At 38.4% G+C, this 22,365-nt stretch overlaps 1 protein-coding gene across 2 annotated transcripts in view; it reads right to left on the bottom strand.

Annotated features, from left to right (window-relative positions):
* The window catches only part of LOC129270814 (deleted in malignant brain tumors 1 protein-like), a 35,080-nt gene extending 13,963 nt beyond the window's left edge, over positions 1 to 21,117 (bottom strand). Inside the window, exons 1-16 of one of the 2 annotated variants that reach the window (XM_064106745.1) lie at positions 20,998 to 21,117; positions 18,660 to 18,962; positions 17,641 to 17,970; positions 15,206 to 15,526; positions 14,468 to 14,791; positions 12,868 to 13,185; positions 11,747 to 12,061; positions 10,048 to 10,383; positions 9,462 to 9,788; positions 8,447 to 8,770; positions 7,748 to 7,886; positions 4,678 to 4,859; positions 3,368 to 3,676; positions 2,609 to 2,771; positions 1,738 to 1,883; positions 345 to 659 (exon numbers count right to left, since the gene is read on the bottom strand). In XM_064106745.1, the coding sequence (XP_063962815.1) occupies positions 345 to 659; positions 1,738 to 1,883; positions 2,609 to 2,771; positions 3,368 to 3,676; positions 4,678 to 4,859; positions 7,748 to 7,886; positions 8,447 to 8,770; positions 9,462 to 9,788; positions 10,048 to 10,383; positions 11,747 to 12,061; positions 12,868 to 13,185; positions 14,468 to 14,791; positions 15,206 to 15,526; positions 17,641 to 17,970; positions 18,660 to 18,962; positions 20,998 to 21,079 (4,234 nt within the window). In that variant the 5' untranslated portion in view covers positions 21,080 to 21,117. Of the gene's footprint in view, positions 1 to 344; positions 660 to 1,737; positions 1,884 to 2,608; positions 2,772 to 3,367; positions 3,677 to 4,677; positions 4,860 to 7,747; positions 7,887 to 8,446; positions 8,771 to 9,461; positions 9,789 to 10,047; positions 10,384 to 11,746; positions 12,062 to 12,867; positions 13,186 to 14,467; positions 14,792 to 15,205; positions 15,527 to 17,640; positions 17,971 to 18,659; positions 18,963 to 20,044; positions 20,223 to 20,997 lie in introns of those variants that run through there. The other variant, XM_064106746.1, reaches the window with a different exon arrangement.
* Between the last annotated feature and the right edge of the window lie 1,248 nt (positions 21,118 to 22,365).

The following is a 22,365-nucleotide window of genomic DNA, read 5'->3' as shown; positions in this document are numbered from 1 at the left end:
ATCTGTATTACAAGCCCTCCTATAGAAAGAATTAATGATCTACTGATAGATGTGATAAAAGAGGCATAGTAAGTGAAATATATACAAAAGCGATGGGAAAGTTGTTCACATGTGATATCACACATCTTTGTCGCATTGCCAATGGGAGGATCTACATTACAATAATGATCTAAACTTTAAATGCTCATAACTTTCTTATTATTCATTCAGTTTTTCTCAAACTATCGTTGAGCTGTTTCTTTGATTTTTCTGTTTTCACACAAGCTATCTTGTTCCAAAGTTTTCATTTTCCTTTAAATGCCATTGTGATCTCTAAGAGATGAGAATAGGGTAAGATGACTCACCAACATCTTGACAAACTACTCCAGCATCTTCAAGATGTTGACAGTTATGCTGACCCAGTCCGTTATGCGGGCAATCAACAAGTCGAATCTCCCTCCCGCTGCACCGCACATCATCTAGAAGAATCAAACCAGTGCCTTGCCCGAAACTTGCCTGTGACCTAGCCTCCAGAGCTGTAGCATATCCGAGTTCTCGGCACACCACGGCGGCATCGTGCATGTCCCATTGGTCATCACAGACCGTACCCCAAGCACCATTCTGCAGTATTTCAACCCGTCCTTCGTATTTAGAGGAACCACCGACCAAACGGATTGTATCTGTTATCGAAACGGGAAATTGTATTTGAATAGACCAGTTCGTAGTTACTTCATGGGCAATTTGGTCAAATGACCTTTCATTTTTTTCATTATGATAGGCAGATTTCAAAGCTAGACATCAGGTAAGCATGACTTACATAGCAGGATGAAGAAATTGAATAGCTCGGGTGACTAGAATAGCACACAAATAAACACTCTATTGAATTTCTACTTTGAATGCACTAGCATGTTGTTATAACAATGTACTTGGCCACTTTGAAATACCAGTCACTAGTGGATGTATTCTTGTTTTTGTGCATATAATGAAAAACACAGTTCAAAAGAAAGTATGAATAATCAAGTCATCAAAGTTGGTGCTTATCTAATTAAATATTACACCACCATGTCACTTTAGTCCCAATGACCTTCTCTGATCACGCGCAGAATCTTCCGACCATGCGCAGAATGGAACTACGAACTGGCTTATTGAAATGCTGAAACTAGTTTTTTTAAGGCCTACAGTAATCGAAATAATTATTTAAAAATCTTATCAGTGGGATGATTGATAAAAATACTTTTAGAGGTTGCATTTTAGGACGATTATGAAATATGTGATCAGCGGGAAAATCAATAAGATTTTGGGGGTAAAATGGTAATTAAAAAAGGGGTACATGCTAAAACCCACCAAAGGTATAGAGAAAGAAGTAGCATAAGAAAAGGATTAATATTGCTTGATATTTTACACTAAAGTAATTAGTCCTGTACTTCGTCTTAAAAAACGAGTAACCTGGACTTATTTTCATTGTTTGTAACTTCCCTTTGTTTTTAATAAATATATATATATTGATAGAAAAAGGAAAAAAGAAAAAATAACAAGTGAGAGATGTGTTTTCTTGAGAAATACATTCAATCTAAATCAACAAATGTCGTTTATATGTTTTTGTATCAGGTTCGTGTTTTGCGATCATTACATTAATTGATTCGCTTTTGATTCTTGTTGTTTTAAAGTTACACAATCATATGATTTTAATTATTGTTTTTGTTATGTTACAAAATAAATGAAACTCAATTCAAAAAAATAAAACAGAAAGAAAATGACCTGGCTGGGAACAGACAACTCCGGCATCTTCAGAATGATCACAATCATGAGTACCAAGACCAGCATGAGAACAGTTCAATACACTTGTCTCTGATCCCGTACAGTTAATGTTGTCTAGGTAAATCGGTCCTTGACCATGTCCAAACCTGTAAGAGAAAAACAGCATAGCTGATTGATACAAAATATGTTCAAAGTCTTCTCATATAATGCAGAAGGCATTAAATATTTAGTACCCAATATGAAAGAGACTTCCCTTTGTGTCTGCCTACTCCTTTTCTTTCATCCCCTTCACTAACCTGATTGGTCTTCTCTACTCACTAATGCCTCTTTTGTCTCCTTGTTTCTAGTGTTGCTGTAGCTTGTCTGTGGTCTATATTATGGTTGTTCCACTTTATATGTTTGTCATTTTGCCTCCGACGAAGATTCTGGTTGGATCGAAAGCTTAGGCCCCTTTTGACTTTCTAATTTACTCCATTGGCTCTCTTTTATTAGATAAGCAGTTTTCAGCAGTTTCTTTTTGCCATTATTAGTATTATCAACTTCTTTCACAAGGTGGAAAGACTAGACAAAATATATGATGGGTCAGGGCAGGGCTAATAACGATGCACTGATGAGCACTATAAACATATAAATTTTCATTCTAGTCTTTCTAGGAAAGGGGAAAAACAATACTAAATCTAAAAGTGACTTTCACAATCAACACAGAATTCCTTCCTAAATTTTCTCTTTTTAGTTCTCCATAGAAAAAAGAATATAAACAGTCTACTTACCTTAGTGGGTATATCAATTTTATTTCCATGCAAAAGAGCTTGGATAGATTAAATAACATGACAACATAACAATTCACAGCAAAATGATGGTCGTAGATTACCTTCCTCTTTCGGTCACGGCGACGGCGTCACCGAAACTTAGAGATCGGCAGATCACATGACCATTCTGAATTGTCCAATCATCATCACAGACAGTTCCCCACTGGCCGTCATAATAGAGCTCGACTCTTCCCTCTGAAGGAGTATTACCATCACTAAGACGAACTGCATGAAGAAGACAGAAAGTATTGTTTCATGTAAGGTGGTAACCCAGTATGAAGACATCTGAAAATCCAAATATAATAACCTATATTCTACTGCAGTTTTCTTCTACATAGCAGATTCATTTAACGAATGTAACAAACAAACAAAAAGTGTGATTATGGGGCACTTTATTTTATAAACATAGTCTTAAATTTCAGAAAGATATTTAATTTCTCTACTGACTGATGATTTTTTTATCAAAATAAACTGGGTTCCAAAAGAAACTTATCAAACTTCAAAAAGTGCACTACACACAATCAACTCAGTCAAAATGAACAAACTTTCGACACAGAAGCTAGCTTCAATGATCTTTACTACGATCATCGGCATGGGAATAGATTGCTTCAATAAATAAGTTACAGTAAGTTAAAATTAACACACCTATTGTGGTCAAAGAAGCAGAATGCATGATGAAACCAATTTCCTAATTATTGACATGTGCTTAGTAAAGATTATTGAATTATTGAAAAATGTATTCTTTTTGACCGAGTGGGATTTGTGTAGAGCGCTTGTGAACCTGATAACTTTCTTTTGCAACCCAGTTTAGTAGAACATACCATTGACAGAGCATATGACTCCAGCGTCTTCACTGTGACCGCAATTATTGGTACCAAGTCCAGCGTGCTGACATTCTACCAAAGAAGCTTCATCTCCAGTACAAGCCACATTATCTAGAGCGATTTCACCCGACCCTGGACCGTAAAATGCTCGCGACACTGCATGGTTAGCAGAGGGGAAGCCGAGTTGTCGGCAGACTACCGTTGCATCAGCGATGTCCCAGTCATCGTCGCAGACTGTTGCCCAAGAACCCTCATAGAGGATCTCGACTCTTCCTTCATTTGAGCGTGATCCGTTCACGAGGCGAACTGTTGATCAAACAATAAATATGCAAGTATAAGTGAATAGACAGTATCTAAATTCTGACATAGAAGAAAGAATACAAGTATTATCATTATATAAATTCCAATGATATCAATATTATTCACAAGCACTCCTGACCCGAGATATATATTTGCTATGGTCAAAGTTCTTGTTTAGTATCATGCTTTTATTATAATTTTAGTCAAACATATTCTTCATCATTGGCAGATGCAAGAAGGCCCTGTCCCTCTGTGATCCGCCGATGTTCTCTAAATAATCATCAAAGCAGAGAAGGACCAGGCTCTACCTTGATCCCCTTGTGCCTATACGGAGGACTTGGCATAGTTTTTGTATAGGTCGCCAGGTGAGATTATAATTATGTTGAAGAATTAATAGCGAGGTAATTCCTTCATTTCTCAGACTCTCCCCAGATCATGATCTACTCAAAACGAAATATGTGACAGATATCTCAAAAGCCCTGCATCCCTTATAAATTTTTGTTGTAATATTCTTACAAGTTCTTGTTTCATGAACTTTTGTTGCTGTTTGGGGGTGTCGTGGTTTAGTGGTTAAGACTCTCGTCTTTCAATCTGAGGGACATTTGTTCGATTCCCAGCCATGGCGTGTATTCCTTCAGCAATAAATTTACCCACATTGTGCTGCACTCAACCCAGGTGAGGTGAATAGGTACCCAGAAAGAAAAAAAATTATTGAATGCTCGACCGCCCGATCAAGGGAGTCGTGCTAAAGCCGGGGTAATAACATAATCATGTAACGCAGGCCTGAGGGCCCACTGGGAGAACATTATCCAGAACTGAAGTGGCTACCCTGAGTAAAATTTGACGTTTTTATTATTTTTTATTATTGTTGTTTTTGTTTATGATAAGTTACATGGATTACAATGGAGTTATTCAGTTTTTCCCTTTCGGCATCCTTGCATCTCTCTTTATCCTATTGCTTGTATTCGTTCTTCTGATTATTGATGCCGAATAAAATAATAGCATACCATTGAGACCACAGACAACACCAGCATCTTCATTATGGCCGCAGTTATTGGTTCCTATCCCTGCATGAGAGCAGTCAAGAATATCACCTTCAGATCCTGTACAGCTGACGTCATCGAGAAGAATGTCTCCGCGTCCAGCTCCAAAGAATGCAGACTGTGGAGCTGAGATAGCATCTCCGTATCTGCGATGAAGATGGATAAAGACATTATGAGAGTTTATCTGCAGAAGACGCTAAATTTACGTTTGTTAGAATTTGAGCTCCTGATGTTGATATAGTTATCTCGCTACTTATTGCAAAAGAAAATTGGCTAACCTGAATTCTAAGGAAAAGGAAATATGATGCAAATTTCTTAGAGATGTCTATAATACAGGTAAGAAATTAACAAAAAACACAAAATGAAATTAATATTTTCTTTGTTAGAATAGTCATCTATTTTGATGTGTTTTATATTACAACCATCACACTCTAAGGTATGATCGTCACATTTTCAACTCCAAACAGTCTGATATATCACAACCATCATATAGGTATACCCCTCACCCACACTCTAAGGTATATGATATCATTATCATCTCCAAACAGTCAGATATATCACAACGATCATATATGTTTACCCCTCATCCACACTCTAAGGTTTACCGCTCACCCACACTCTTAGGTATCTCATCACATTATCATCTCCAAACAGTCTGGTATATCATAACCATCATATAGGTATACCCCTCACCCACACTCTAAGGAATCTTTATCACATGATCACCTCCAAACAGTCTGGTATATCACAACCATCATATAGGTTTACCCTTCACTCACACTCTAAGGTATCTCATCGCATTATCACCTCCAAACAGTCTGGTATATCACAACCATCATATAGGTTTACCCTTCACCCACACTCTAAGGTATCTCATCACATTATCATCTCCAAACGGTCTGGTATATCACAACCATCATATAGGTTTACCCCTCACTCACACTCTAAGGTATCTCATCGCATTATCATCTCCAAACGGTCTGGTATATCACAACCATCATATAGGTTTACCCCTCACTCACACTCTAAGGAATCTCATCACATTATCATCTCCAAACAGTCTGGTATATCACAACCATCATATAGGTATACCCCTCACCCACACTCTAAGGTATCTCATCACATTATCATCTCCAAAGAGTCTGGAATATCATTACCATCATATAGGTTTACCCCTCACCCACACTCTAAGGTATCTCATCACATCATCATCTCCAAACAGTCTGGTATATCACAACCATCATATAGGTTTACCCTTCACTCACACTCTAAGGTATCTCATCACATTATCATCTCTAAACAGTCTGGTATATCATTACCATCATATAGGTATACCCCTCACCCACACTCTAAGGTATCTCATCACATCATCATCTCCAAACAGTCTGTTATATCACAACCATCATATAGGTTTACCCTTCACCCACACTCTAAGGTATCTCATCACATTATCATCTCCAAACAGTCTGGTATATCATAACCATCATATAGGTTTACCCCTCACCCACACTCTAAGGTATCTCATCACATTATCATCTCCAAACAGTCTGGTATATCACAACCATCATATAGGTTTACCCCTCACTCACACTCTAAGGTATCTCATCACATTATCATCTCTAAACAGTCTGGTATATCATTACCATCATATAGGTTTACCCCTCACCCACACTCGTATCTCATCACATTATCATCTCCAAACAGTCTGGTATACCATAACCATCATATAGGTTTACCCCTCACCCACACTCTAAGGTATCTCATTATCATTATCATCTCCAAACAGTCTGGTATATCACAACCATCATAATAGGTTTACCCCTCACCCACACTTTAATGTATATCATCACATTATCATCTCGAAACAGTCTGGTTAATCATAACCCTTATATTGGTTTACCCCTCACCCACGCTCTAAGGTATCTCATAACATTATCATCTCCAAACAGTCTGGTAACCATTATATTGGTTTACCCCTCACCCACGCTCTAAGGTATCTCATCACATTATCATCTCCAAACAGTCTGGTATATCACAGCCATCATATAGGTTTACCCCTAACCCACGCTCTAAGGTATCTCATCACATTATCATCTCTAAACAGTCTGGTTAATCATAACCATTACATTGGTTTACCCCTCACCCACGCTCTAAGGTATCTCACCGTATTATCATCTCCAAAATGTCAGGTTTATTATTACCCCTCACCCACACTCGAAGGTATCTCATCACATTATCATCTCCAAACAGTCTGGTTAATCATAACCATTATATGGGTTTACCCCTCATCCACGCTCTAAGGTATCTCATCACATTATCATCTCCAAACAGATTGGTATATCATAACCATCATATAGGTTTACCCCTCACCCACACTCGTATCTCATCACATTATCATCTCCAAACAGATTGGTATATCATAACCATCATATAGGTTTACCCCTCACTCACACTCTAAGGTATCTCATCACATTATCATCTCCAACAGTCTGGTATATCATAACCATCATATATGTTTACCCCTCACCCACACTCTAAGGTATCTCATCACATTATCATCTCTAAACAGTCTGATATATCATAACCATCGTATAAGTTTACCCCTCTCTCACACTCTAAGGTGTACCATCCCATTATCATCTCCAAACGGTCTGGTATATCACAGCCATCATATAGGTTTACCCTTCACCCACACTCTAAGGTATCTCATCATGTTATCATCTCCAAACAGTCTGGTATATCATAACCATCACATAGATTTACCCCCTTTAACAACACTGATGTATCTTATCACATTATTATCTCCAAAGAGTGTAGTGTAACCAAAACAAAAATGCATTATCTTCACCCACATCTCATTATTTTGGCATCTTAACATACATTCTTACATCTCTAAAACACATATTTTCTCAAACCCTCACACACACCCACACACATTGAACACATATCTTCTCTCCACAAACAGTCCACAGACTACCCAACAATACTTTGAGCATCTTCATGTACATACATATTCCTGTTTTTGTCAACGTACCCAAGTTGTCTGCAGATAACATTGGCATCTCTTAAATCCCATAAGTCATCACAAACAGTTCCCCATCTTCCATTGACGAGGATTTCAACCCTTCCTTCATTTTGTCGAGAGCTTCCAACGAGACGGACCTCACCCGTTGCTGTTGGAGAAACGAAATAAAATGTTGAACGGTTCATAAGCTTTGATATTAATACATTACAGAAAGCATTTAAAAGCCTACTCAGCTTTCTGATATATACAACATCCCTTAATATGAAATAAACGTACTCAGTATTCAAATTTTGTGAAAATGGGTACCAAAATGCTGATGGGACTTATTTGAGTTACAATGGACATTGTGCAACATTTACAAGCACTTGAAATATTTCAATTAGATTTTGTTGTTGTTGATTTGTTGCTTCAACTCATGCAATAAATTAAGCAATTATCAAGGAAGAATTATTCTTTGTGAATCATTTTCTCAATGTCATACGGGATCATTGATATGACATTCTCTTTCACACTATGAAATCTACTACTATAAAGCTGATGGTAAAAATCCTCCCTTTAAGGAAGAAAGGACCGATATATGTCTTGATTCTTATTATGAAAATATTGGTGAAAAGAAATCGACGTCCCGACTCAATTCGTGCTAGATTTATCTTGCTTTGATGTCTACCAACTACTGAACAAGGGAAAGAAAGATAAACTGTGACGAACCTCGAGAGCAAACAACGCCTGCATCCTCCTGATGACCGCAATTATGGACACCTATTCCATTATGAGGACAGTCAGCGATACTGGCTTCATCCCCATCACATTCAACATTATCCAACAAAATCCTCCCTGAGCCCTGTCCAAATGATGCTGAAGTAGTGGCTGATAATGCAGGACCGAAGCCGAGTTGACGGCACACCACGTGAGCGTCCTGTATGCCCCAGGAATCATCGCAAACCGTTCCCCATTCTCCTCCCAGGGATATCTCGACCCGTCCCTCCATCCCACTGCTGCCACCGGCCAGGCGGACGTTGAGAGGGCCATCACCTGTAACAAAAAGAATCAGTCAATATCAATACTAAGACATAGAGAGAATGATCAACAACTTAATTTTTTTTTTATTGATTGCATTTATTCTTTTTCATTCCAAAATTTAACAAAAGTTACAATGTATAGCAAAACACAACAAATATAATATACAGAAATGAAAATTGTGTGTGTGTGTGTGTGTGAGAGAGAGAGAGAGAGAGATAGAGGGAGAGGGGGGGTGGTGTGATTTTGTGTGAGAGAGCTGTGGGATGGGTGATGAGCATCTTTCTATGATTCCTTTATAATATTTCATTGATGCTTCTGTTTAGGTTAACATATTTTTTTCATATATATTGTTCGTTAAACACTATTTTTAAAATGTTTACTATGTCAATTGTATATTATGTTCCACACGGCCCGAATGGAAATCAGTCTGTGAACTGTTTGGGCGTTTTAACCGTGTATAAATAAAATCAATCTTATCTTTATCTTATCTTATCTAATAAGGATGAATAACTACGTTTCCAATTCTACTTGGACATCAGTTATAAGAATGTGTATTCATTGGATTAGGCTTAAAATAGAATCAAGGATATATTGTTTGTAGTTAAAGGAGATAATATCATATTTTAAGAAATAAGAGCATCTTTCCTGTCTGTCCTTCAATGTCTCATGTTTAATTGTGCCATTAAATGCATTGGTCACTTACTTGCACTGCAGACTACTCCTGCATCTTCCGAGTGTGCGCAGTTGTGAACTCCAATTCCTCTATGTCCGCAGTCCATCAAGGAATTCTCATTTCCCGCGCAATTGACGTCATCCAGCCATATCGTCCCCGATCCCTGTCCGAAGTGAGCCGAAGTCGGGGCGGAGATTGCCGACGGGAAACCGAGCTGGCGGCATACGACGATGGCATCATTGATTCCCCAAGAATCATCACAGACTGTCCCCCATTGGTTGTTGATGTTGATCTCGAGTCGACCTTGATGAGAGTTTAGTCCACCTACAAGTCTCATGTATGTTCCCACGTCAGGACCTTCATTAATCAGAAACAAATTGATCTACAGGTTACTTCTTCGATTCCTTCTCTTACAGAATAATATATTGAGAGATTAGCATACAGATAACATATTCACATACCATATTCCTACTATTAGTAACTTAAAAGCTATAGTATATAGTTGTATGCCAAACAACTCCTGAAATTCTATTCTCCAAGAGCAAATTTTTTATATAAATATATTTGTTTTTAAATGTAACCCGGCCATGGATATTGAAAAGAAGAGATTATATACCTGCTAATGATTCACATATAACTCCAGCATCTTCACTATGAGCGCAGTTATGAGAACCAACCCCACGGTGTTGACAGTCAAGGAGGCTTGCCTCAGTACCCGAGCAACTGACGTCATCTAACAGAATATCACCCGACCCTGGACCGAAGGAAGCAGACATGGTTGCGGAGGTCGCGCCAGAGAAACCTAGCTGTCGACAAACGACGTTGGCATCATTGATATCCCACAAGTCATCGCATACCGTGCCCCAGCGGTGGCCGACCAATACCTCGACACGACCTTCAGATCGACTGGCGCCACCAACAATGCGAATATCCATTCCTGGCGTTGTCGTCACTGTAATAGAATGAAACAGAAATGTTTGTAATATATACCTTTCTTGAATTCTTAATTCCATTTGCTGTAATCTGTAATAAAAAATCATTTTCAATACTATGTGGATTAACCTATGTGACATGAAACAGTAAAATCCTTTACCACCCCATCTACTACATCTAATTCAATTGTTTAAATAATCCATCAGAATGAAATTTCAGCAGATAAACCATTAGCCAATCTTTTTGTATACAGTACACATAAAAGGTATTATCACATTTGTTCAAAGAAATCAACATTTATAGGACATGGATATCTCCCCTTGGTATTACCATCTGCAGGATACATACAATGACGGCATCATGAAGTTGTATTGATAAATGCAGTTCTAATATTTCACAGACCCAGTATATCAGGATGCAAATTTTAAGTGGATTGTTCAAAACCTTTTCCGTTTTTCATCATCTCTAATGGGAAATCATTCATGTGCATCAATCTTGGAAGATAACACCTGTATTATTAATGCCAGCGACGTATTAGGTGGCATATTGATTTCTTATTTCATTCTCCTGAAGATGACAAGAACACAATTGTAGAAACGCTGAGATTCGGTGGTCCTTTTCAGGACCAACACATGCCCACAAAAGAATACATGCTGCACCGTGAAACCTCTTGCACTCATACTTTCTTCGCCACGGAAACCCAGAAGTTACAAAAATTTTATGATATTTACAGGATCACCAAATAAAAACTTTAAAAACTAAAACTCAAAGGGAGGGTCCAGGCTGGAGATATTTATATCTCAATAAATAGAGTAAAATTCACGAAGCAAAATGCTGAAAATTTGATCAAATATGGATAACAAATAACGAAGTTATTGAATTTTAAAGATTTGCGTTATTCCGGTGAAACAGTTCTAGGCATGTCTTTATGAATACTCATTAGGTGGGCTGATGATGTCATATCCCCACTTGTTCTTTTGTATTTTATTATATATGAAATAAGATTTATTCAATTTTTTTCTACAAAGAACAAAAAATAATTGGATTTACAACTGAATAAGTGCATTACTTATTTATTGCAGCAACTTATTTTATCACAATGGAGACACATCATTTACACATGTATGAAATAATGAAACATTTACGATATCATGTAACAACATAAAAAAAAAGGAAAGTGGGGATATGATATCATCGGCCCACCTAATGAATATTCATGACGATGTGCATATAACTGTTTTCACAAAATATTGATAAACTTTAAAATTCAATAACTTTGTTATTTGTTGTCCGATTTTGATGAAATTTTCAGCATTTTGCTTTATGAATTTTATTCTTTTTATTTCAGCCCGGACCATCCCTTTAATGAATTCCTAACGTACCTCCAGTGCAGACCACGCCTGCATCCTCTTGATGTCCGCAGTTATGTACCCCTATGCCATTATGAGGGCACAATGCTAACGACCTCTCAGTCCCAGTACACCTTACATTGTCAAGGAGAATTCGACCGGAGCCTCGCCCAAAGTGAGCTGAAGATCTTGCGCTACCACCTGAATCGTATCCAAGCTGGCGGCAGACCACATTAGCATCAGGTGTGCCCCATTCATCGTCACAAACGGTGCCCCATTCGTTGTCGAGGAAGATCTCGACTCGACCCTCTCGGCTGTTCAGACCCCCAACCAAACGGATTCGGGAATCTGCACACAATTACACAGAAGTTATATATGTATATTTAGAGGTAAGTAAAGTCAAAGTCATAAAGAAATTTTTCAGATTACAATGACGTCTAATCTGAACGAAAATAAGTGGTTTGTACTATTCCTCTCCTCAGGAGTGTTAAGTTGTAACCATCCACATATATTATATATATCCAGAAATCCCAAATATACCTTTTCATTCACTCTATACCACTCTAATCCGATCAATGCAGGAAAATCAATGATCACTGGCTGTGGATTTAACGGCCTCGTAAATGAAACGGTTTTAAAGTGTTTTAAAGGAGGAAAAAATGGAGTAAAGCATCCAAAGACAGTAGTAAGGTTTTGCTTCACATTGGGGAAGGAGGCCCTCAACCCTGCAGTATAATAACTATCAAAATAATACATATTACACTTATCACTGGACCTAATAGTCATTAGAGTATAGAAAAACTTAGACCACCTAACCAATGGAAAATTTCCCAAATAATAAACAAATTCTTCTTTGTTTTTCTGTTTTAATCTTGATATTAAAAGAAAAACGAGATAAAATGTTATTAGACGAAAACGTTCATTTAAAATACTGGTTATTTGATGAAATTCAATTAAAATGGATAAACTCGGTCGGCCGATCTATAATAAAATGCAAAATTATGGATTATTACAAATTTTCAGCTATTTATTTATCAGAATTCAAACGAACTATGAAGAGAAATTGAGCATTTTGTAATATAATTGAGAAAAAGAACCCATGTTATGTTCATATCTTCATAAGATCTTGAATAGCTTTCAGTAAGTTTGCAAACCTTGTGTATTTGCTGTACAGCTTAGTCCAGCATCTTCGGAGTGGCCGCAATTGTGGCTTCCTACTCCGTTGTGAGGACAGTTCAGTAGGGAGGTTTCTGAACCAGTGCATCCTAGATTATCAAGAAGGATGCTCCCGCTTCCTTGGCCGTAGCGGGCGCTGCCGAGAGCAGAAATGGCTGGACCAAACCCTAGCTGTCTACAGGCAACGTTGGCATCGTCCATACCCCAGAGATCATCACAAACCGTTCCCCAAGCGTTGTTTACGAAGACTTCAACCCTTCCCTCCGTTTGGCTACTGCCACCAACTAAGCGTATATCTAGACAGGTAATAGAGAATTAGAAGAAAAATAATAATAATATAGGGTATTTATATTGCGCACATATCCACCTTGTTAGGTGCTCAAGGCGCTCCTTTATTACCCGGCTAAGCTAGGCGTTCATAGCGCACACAGCTTTTTAAAGAATTACTTCCTACCGGTACCCATTTACCTCACCTGGGTTGAGTGCAGCACACTGTGGATCAGTTTCTTGCTGAAGGAAATTACGCCATGGCTGGGATAATAAACTAATAAAAATAAACTACATGGAATAAAAAGTGATTATATATTTCTGGAACCAGTCACAACTCCGGTCAGAACTATATGACAATGGTGTCTCCTATATTAATGTACCATCGTCAAGGTATCATTTCTTGAGAGAAAAAAAAGCCATTGGGCCCATTATGACTAATCACCGATTGCATTTAATGAAATTACACATTCCATTGACAATTGTTCTGCAGTCTCACAATTAAGTATTATGGAAATCAGAAATGATGTTGTTGAAAAAGATATTCATGATATTATAAGCCTAACCATCATCATTACTATCATTCTTAAAACTCATACACTAGAACTTCTTAGTTCATTGGCTCAAAATCTTAATAGCATGCTTAACCCCTGACCTTCCTCTACATTAAAGAGATGGTCCAGGATGAAAATATTTATATCTTAATACATAGAGTAGAATTCACTGAGCAAAATGCCAAAAATTTCATCAAAATCGGATAACAAATAATAAAGTTATAGAAGTTTAAAGTTTAGCAATATTTTGTTAAAACAGTTGTCATGAATATTCATTAGGTGGGCTGATGATGTCACATACCCACTTTCCGTTTTTTTTTTTATGTTATTGCATAAAATCATATTTTTTTCATTATTTCATACTTGTGTGAATAATAAGTCTCCCTTATAATGAAATAAGTTGCAGCAATAAATATGCAATGCACTAAATCAATTGTCAATCCAATTTTTCTAGTTCTTGGAGGAAAATTTTGAATAAACCTAATGTCTTATAATAAAATACAAAAGAACAAGTGGGGATGTGACATCATCAGCCCACCTAATGAATATTCATGACGACTGTTTTCACAAACTTTTTGCTAAACTTTAAATTCAGTAACTTTGTTATTTGTTATCTGATTTTGAGGAAATGTTCGGCATTTTGCTCAGTGAATTCTACTCTATTTATTAAACTATAAATACTTTCAGCCCGGACCATCCCTTTAAGTACCCCAAATCTCTATCTATTGCTGGAAAGAAATGGATAGATTGGACTTACCTGATGATAGGCTGCTGCTACTACAAACAACCCCTGCATCCTCACCATGGCCACAGTTATGACTTCCAACTCCGTTATGAGAACACAAGAAGAGAGATCTTTCTACACCAGTGCAGCCAAGATTATCAAGAAGGATGCTCCCGCTTCCTTGGCCATAGTGGGCGCTGCCAGGAGCAGAAATGGCTGGACCAAACCCTAGCTGTCTACAGGCAACGTTGGCATCATCCATACCCCAGAGATCATCACAAACCGTTCCCCAAGCGTTGTTTACGAAGACTTCAACCCTTCCCTCCGTTTGGCTACTGCCACCAACTAAGCGTATATCTAGCCAGTCAAAAGAGAGTTTGAAGAAATACTACATGGATTAAAAAGTGATTACCTCAGAAATCAGTCGCAACTCCAGTCACTGGAACATCATTGGGGTATCATCTCTAGAGAGTAAAAAACACTAGTCATGAAGTCCACCAATTGCATCCAATGAAGTAACATATTCCATTGACAATTGTTCTGCACTCTTCGACCTATGTATTCAGAAAAACATAATCTTGAAGCAGCATATATATTCATAATATAGGCCTATTCATCATCATTATTATCAGAAACTGGCACATTAGACTTAATAGTCCAATGGTTTAACATCTAAGCAATATAATTCCTACCTCCAGACCTTCATCCACAGTATGAAGCCTACCTCCTGCTCTTCCTATTGCTAGCAAGAACTTGGCATGTTGGACTTACCTGATGAAAGGCTGCTACTACAAACAACCCCTGCATCCTCTCCATGGCCACAGTTATGACTTCCAACTCCGTTATGAGAACAGGAGAAGAGAGAACTTTCTCCACCAGTGCAGCCAAGATTATCAAGGAGGATGCTCCCGCTTCCTTGGCCGTAGCGGGCATTTCCTGGAGCTGAGGTGGCTCGACCGAATCCAAGCTGTCTACAGGCGACGTTAGCGTCGTTCATGTCCCAGAGATCATCACAAACCGTTCCCCATGCGTTGTTGACGAAGACTTCGACCCTTCCCTCTGTGGGGCTGCTGCCACCTACTAAGCGTATATCTAATCAAGGAAAGATGCAAGTGAATATGATGATCAGTCGTTGAATTTAATAGTTATAGTAAAGCTAGACTGTTGGTGCATACTTTTTGGTGAATAGGTTATCATTCATTGTAGTCTCTGGCATGACCTATCCAAGGATTTTTTTATTTATACTCGACTCAATAACACCATCTATTGTTGGTGAATTGAACAGTGCTGCACCATTATTTAAATAAACAAGAGTGACGTCTTTTCTGGGGATCCACTGTAATACTTTATAAAATATTTAGTGTAAATTCTTGCCAAACTATTTAATTTTATGATCTTTTCTTATTAGTAACATCATATATTATCACTTTTGTTATTTTGTTTGATTTACCGTATATGTTATGCTTCTTTCATTCTTTACTTTTTACTTTGTATTGTATATGGACCCCATGGAAGAACAGTATAGTCATGTCGACTAAACTAAATATGGGCTATCCATCCGTTTTGCTTTTTTGTGTTTTTTATACGGAAAATAAATACTATACTATATATGCACTTAACTACCATGTAGGCAATAAGCAAGAGGTAGATCAGCGGACAACCGATGGTACAGAGACTGAAGCGTCTGGTCTACGTCTTCTCAAGCTTGTTTACCTCAGTTAATTATATTGAGATTCTCTTGGTAAACATTAAGAGTCTCTTCGTATATGATGGTGTTTATTAACTCGGAGTTTGTGCCCTAAAACCTTCCTGCTCATGATCAACTCCTTTATGTTGCACAACCCAAATGATTACAAGTAATATACAGGAATAACAGCCGTTTCTGGGGATTCATTTCACATTTTTGGACAGTTCACTACCATCCCCACGCACTAAGTGAGTGTAGCCAATGTAGTTCTGTGGAACAACCAATGATTGCCGCTACTAGCGAGACTGGGGCTTTTGTTTTGGTCTAGATAGAAACTTATTACAACCGATAGTACAACAAGTGGAATGCCTCTGGCCGTCTCACCTGCATCACGCGATTCAATATAGCAGCAGTGCTGATTTTGAGAACTACTATAACTCGCACAAGATGTTCAGTGATACTTGGTTACTCTGTTTTCCACGTTTTATGAACTAGACCAATACACTTATAGAGATATGATGGCAATTCAACAAATACCCCCAACGTGGCCAAAGTTCTTTGACCTTACATGACCTTTGACCTTGATCATGTGACCTGAAACTCGCACAGGATGTTCAGTGATACTTGATTACTATTATGTCCAAGTTTTATGAACTAGACCAACACACTTTCAAATTTATGGCTGTAATTCAACAAATACCCCAATTTGGCCAAAGTTCATTGACCCTAAATGACCTTTGACCTTGATCATGTGACCTGAAACTTGCACAGGATGTTCAGTAATACTTGATTACTATTATGTCCAAGTTTCATGAATCAGATCCATAAACTTTCAAAGTTATGATGGTAATTCAACAGATACCCCCAATTCGGCCAAAGTTCATTGACCCTAAATGACCTTTGACCTTGGTCATGTGATGTGAAACTCATGCAGGATGTTCAGTGATACTTGATTAACCTTATGTATAAGTTTCATGAACTAGGTCCATATATTTTCTAAGTTATGATGACATTTCAAAAACTTAACCTTAGGTTAAGATTTTGATGTTGATTCCCCCAACATGGTCTAAGTTCATTGACCCTAAATGACCTTTGACCTTGGTCATGTGACATGAAACTCAGGCAGGATGTTCAGTAATACTTGATTAACCTTATGGCCAAGTTTCATGAACTAGGTCCATATACTTTCTAAGTTATGCTGTCATTTCAAAAACTTAACCTCAGGTTAAGATTTGGTGTTGACGCCGCCGTCGCCGCCGCCGCCGCCGCCGCCGCCGCCGTCGCCGTCGGAAAAGCGGCGCCTATAGTCTCACTCTGCTATGCAGGTGAGACAAAAACTGAAACTTTTGGTCTATAATCACAATATGATTGATGATTAGACCAAAAGCTTCCGAGTTCAGTCCCTGCTTCGGAGGTTAATCCCTTAACTATGTCACGTTTCACTACACTTTGTAGGAGAAACCAAAAAGCCAAAACTCCTCTAAACAGATAACAATTTTAGCTATCTATTATGGGTTACCTGATCCAGTGCGGCTACTACAGATGACACCAGCATCTTCCGAATGGCCACAGTTGTGAGAACCAATGCCTTCGTGGCTGCAGGATAAAATCGATGCCTCACTTCCGGTACATCCGACATTATCCAGCAAGATGTCTCCCGATCCCTGGCCGAACCGAGCATTGGTGGTAGCAGACACAGCAGGTCCGAGGCCGAGCTGACGGCAGGCAACCTGGGCATCATTGATGTCCCACAGATCATCACAGACTGTACCCCACTGGTTGTTGACGAACAGTTCAACCCTACCCTCGTTGGAAGAACTTCCGCCGACAAGACGAATGTTACCAGTACCTTGATATTTTCAAAGAAAGATGATTTGAAAGGCGATCATAGTGAGGAAAATATATGCATGCACTGATGAGCACTTTAACTGAAATTGTAATTGACTCTGAGGTGAATGGAATGACCAATTTATAAGTTTTAATATCCCATTATCGATTTAAACAACTTTCCTATAGTTGCTAATACGATTGCTTAAATCCAACGATACAACATTAATGATGAAAACTTAGAATAATTAAGAAACATCGAAAACTGGAAAATTAGAACACACAACAAATTCTATGTTTTAGTTATTTTATTGAACATAATTCACCAAGCACTCTCGGAAGGTTAAGTATTACTTGTCAGTGGTGGATATATAATGATCAAGAGGACCTTTTTATAAAAGATGTCGTTATCCACCGGTTACCACTGATAGTATATACGCTTCTAATTTGCCTATAAGGAAACTTAATCAGATAATAATTTAAGTACATAGATTTCGCAAAATAAGTTTTAGGGGAAAATGGCTTAATACAGGGGGGGGGGGGAAATCTTCATGAGACCTGCAACATAAAGCTTAGGTTTATAGTAGGTCATTCGAGTGTGGAATTTAGAGCGGAGCAACTGTTGCTGGAGAAAATGTCATGGAACCCTGTAGACGGACGAAAAGGAGGTTTGGGCAAAATAATGAAATAAAAATTGAAATGAAACTTTACCTGATCCTCCGCACACGACTCCTGCGTCTTCGGAATGCGCGCAATTGTGAGACGATGTATAGGAGCAACTAGAAAGCGATTGCTCATCTCCAGAGCAACCAACATCATCCATCAGTATCGGCCCCGATCCTTGGCCAAAGTAGGCAGAAGATCTGGCAGCCAGGGCCGATCCGAAGCCGAGTTGGCGACACACTACCCCAGCATCGTTCGCTCCCCAGAGATCGTCGCAGACGGTACCCCATTGGCCATTGAGGTATACTTCCACACGACCTTCATGCGAGTTGGATCCACCAACGAGTCGAACTGATATATAAGGAGTGATCAGATGGAAGATTATTTATTAGACTATCATATAACTCAATACTCATTGGAGACATATTCATAGAAACTTATTCTTAAAACACATTAAATATAAACTAACTTAGTTTAAATTATAAGTGTGATATTCAGTGGGAATTGTCCTGAAAACATTTACCTGTGTATCAGAGTGCTTTTTGACAGACATCCATTCATTGTTAGTTTTAAAACAGTACAGTTTCTTTTCTTTCCCCTCTCCTATCAATGCTCCCTTCTCTTTTTCTTTCTCTTTGCTTCTTTCATTCCCCCCCTCCCTTCTTTTTTCCTATCTCCTTATATTTCCCCCTTCCTTCTCTTCTCCCTGTCTCCTTTTCTTTTTTTTCCCCTCTTTTATATTTCTCCCCTTTCCCCTTCTTTTCTTTCCTCTCTTCCTTTCCCTTTTCTCCCTCTTCCATTTCTTTATCTGTCTTTCTTATATTTCCTCTTTTCCTCCTATCCCCCTCTCCCTTTCCTTTCTTTCTCTTTTCCCCTTTTTCTTTCTCCTTTCCCTTTCCATTCTTTTCCCCCTCTCTCCTTAGCTCTCCTTTTCTTCTCTTTTCTCTCTCCTTTCCTCTTCCTTTCCCTATCACCTTCCTTTCCTTCTCTTTTCTCTCTCTATTTTCCCCTTCCTTTTCCTTTCCCTATCCCCTCTCTTTCTTTTCCTTGTCTCTTCTCTCTCCTCTTCCTTTTCTTTTCCTTTTCTCTCTCTCTCTCTTTATTTTTTTAAGGGGCGGAGGGGGGAGGCCCACTCGCCCCCATGGATCTGCGCCTAAATCATACATCACCAAAGTTGATCTTATCTCTTGCCCCGGTCTCTTGCCAACTTACAGTCTTGCCAATCTGCATTCGGTTACTATCGGTGACTCTTGACAATCTCAGCGTCATTCGGTGACTTTCGGCAACTCTCGATCGGCGTCAACGGCCATAGGTCTTCAATGATATATGTCCACCCTCGGTACCATCATGGGGGTCCATGGTACCATCGATGACTTTCAGCGCATGGAGGGTCCATACAGGCTCAGAAATTGGTTTCAATGCTGCATTCTTACCTCATGCAGTAAATAATGATTTGCAACTCAATAAATATGGATGAAGGAGCTGCTGCTCTTCAGGAAAATGAGCCGAGAGATAGGCATTCAAAATGATAATTGAAATATGGCATTTTCTCTTCTGGCCCTCAAACTTGACATATACAGGCTATGTGCTCACCAAAGTCTGAAAATGGTGTGTCGAAAATTAATGGAAACTACTTTAATAGCACATGTACCCATATGTCTTGTCCTGAAACATCCCAGACAGCTGATTGTCAAAAGGATTGGAATCCCTGCCTGGGATAAAAGGGGGAACAAAAGGGACCTATTCAAGCAAGGCAGGGTAACATTACTGCCCGGCCATGTGAAAAAAAAACTATTAGCAACTATTTGAAATAGCTTAAGTCATCGATGGTAACCTGGGCCCCCGTCTTACAAAGAGTTACGATTGATCCAATCAATCGTAACTCTATGGTAATCCATCAGTGTCATATTTTTTTCTACAGGAAATTTGCAAAATGTCCTTGGTGAACGAAGGAGAACACATCAAATTGTCAAGAAATCAATGAATTTATAGATATACATTCATTTCTAGACCCTTTTTTTTGGAACAAACATGCATGTTATATGTTGACTTTGCTGGCTTTCCATACTTGCGATTGATCGGATCAATCGCGACTCTTTGCATTGCAAGACTGGCCCCTGAATTAAAGAAGCAATGCTCATTAGATAATAAGATCAAATTCCCGTCTCTTCATCCTTGCTTGAAAACAGGATAAGGTTATTTGTTTGCCCAAAAAGGAAAATGAATAGATAAAATGAAATGCATTTTCAATGTACTCGGAAAAGAATATTTCTAGATATATGGCGCTATTTAAATGCCTATCATTATTATTGTAATTATATTTCAGTTTTATTGGTGCCCTTTTGCTAGGGGGCGGAATGGGTAATAATTTCAAATTCCAAAATACCTGATCCTTGCGTTGTCCTTCGATCTCGTGAGTGAGGTTGGTGAGATAAATCGAAAGCCAAGATGGAGCAGTAGCAGACCATTAACGAACAAAGAAATAATATCTGATATATCAGCTCCATTGTGTTGGTCCTAATTAACAGTTCTGTCCCAGAAATCAAATTTGCGATGCTTAAGAAAATAGAACAATAAAACTCCACCAAATACAGAGATGGAGGTGGCTCTTATTTGTACTCGGGGAAAAGTCTGTTTGATAAAATCACTCAATTGCTCGGTTCAAAATTTGTTCCATGTGCGGAAAGAAAAATTAATATTGGAACATCCATGCGAACAGATCGATGGATAGATCTGATTCCTTGCTATGAAATGATTTTAATTCCTGAGTTATTTCAAACACAAAACAGGTCCTACGGGAAGATGTCAAAGAAATAGGTCCAAGAAGCGATCATCCCTCAGGTAGCTGTCTACAAACTCTCAATCAAAGTATCTTATCGGTATAAGATCAGACGGAGAGAGTGACAGAAGAAGAGAGCATCAACTACTTTAAAACCACGATTGAAATGATGATTGGACGAGTTCGACTTAGGAATTTATAGACCTACTGAAAAGATATTGTTTTAGCCAAAGTAAAGGATGCCCCTGGAAAAAAAAATAGATTGCTAGGGACGATAACCCAAAATTCCCCGTTTTTGTTTTGGTGTATTAATTTCGAGATGACTGGAAGGGATCATTCGAAAGGGGAAGGTGGGTTTTATGCACTTTTAGAACTTTGACCCAATAATATGATCCCGGTATTCACCTTCGCGCTGTCACCATCCTTTCAAATAAATTTGACATTCTAAACTTGACAAACTTTCCACTTCGTGCACAGATTCCGGGTATGGATAACGTACAAAATAAACTAGGTCATAGGAAAGTTGATTTAGGCCTGTAATGAAAAAAAAAAAAACCGAGTAATACTTTTTTTTTCGTGAATATTAAACCTATAGGAGCTTGAGTTTTAAAATGTTGAAGACTCGACTGTCATTCCACCTGTAAATTTTTAATATCTCTGTACTACATACACTTCATTTACTGACAGACAAAAATTTTATTTCAAACAGCGGTCCTGAAATTCAGTAGTTGAAAAACAGCTCCTTTGCGCTCTCCGACTTAATAAACTTTACTCCTTATATATTTAATATTGACATAAATTGATTAAAAATGGTATATATCCAACCCCTAGACACCCTAGACCGCTAATATAGGAGGGGGATCGAGGGAACCCGCTAGCTTAGATCACTATTCGTAAGTGTTGTCATTTTGTAGAAGTTGGTGTCTGTTGATAATATTGATGAATATATTCGCTATATTTTACATGGAAAAGGAG

Source organism: Lytechinus pictus, chromosome 11 (assembly GCF_037042905.1).
Source record: "Lytechinus pictus isolate F3 Inbred chromosome 11, Lp3.0, whole genome shotgun sequence".
Lineage (NCBI taxonomy): Eukaryota > Metazoa > Echinodermata > Echinoidea > Temnopleuroida > Toxopneustidae > Lytechinus > Lytechinus pictus.
The sequence above is the reverse complement of the archived record's forward strand: the minus strand, read 5'-3'. Positions and strand labels throughout refer to the sequence as shown.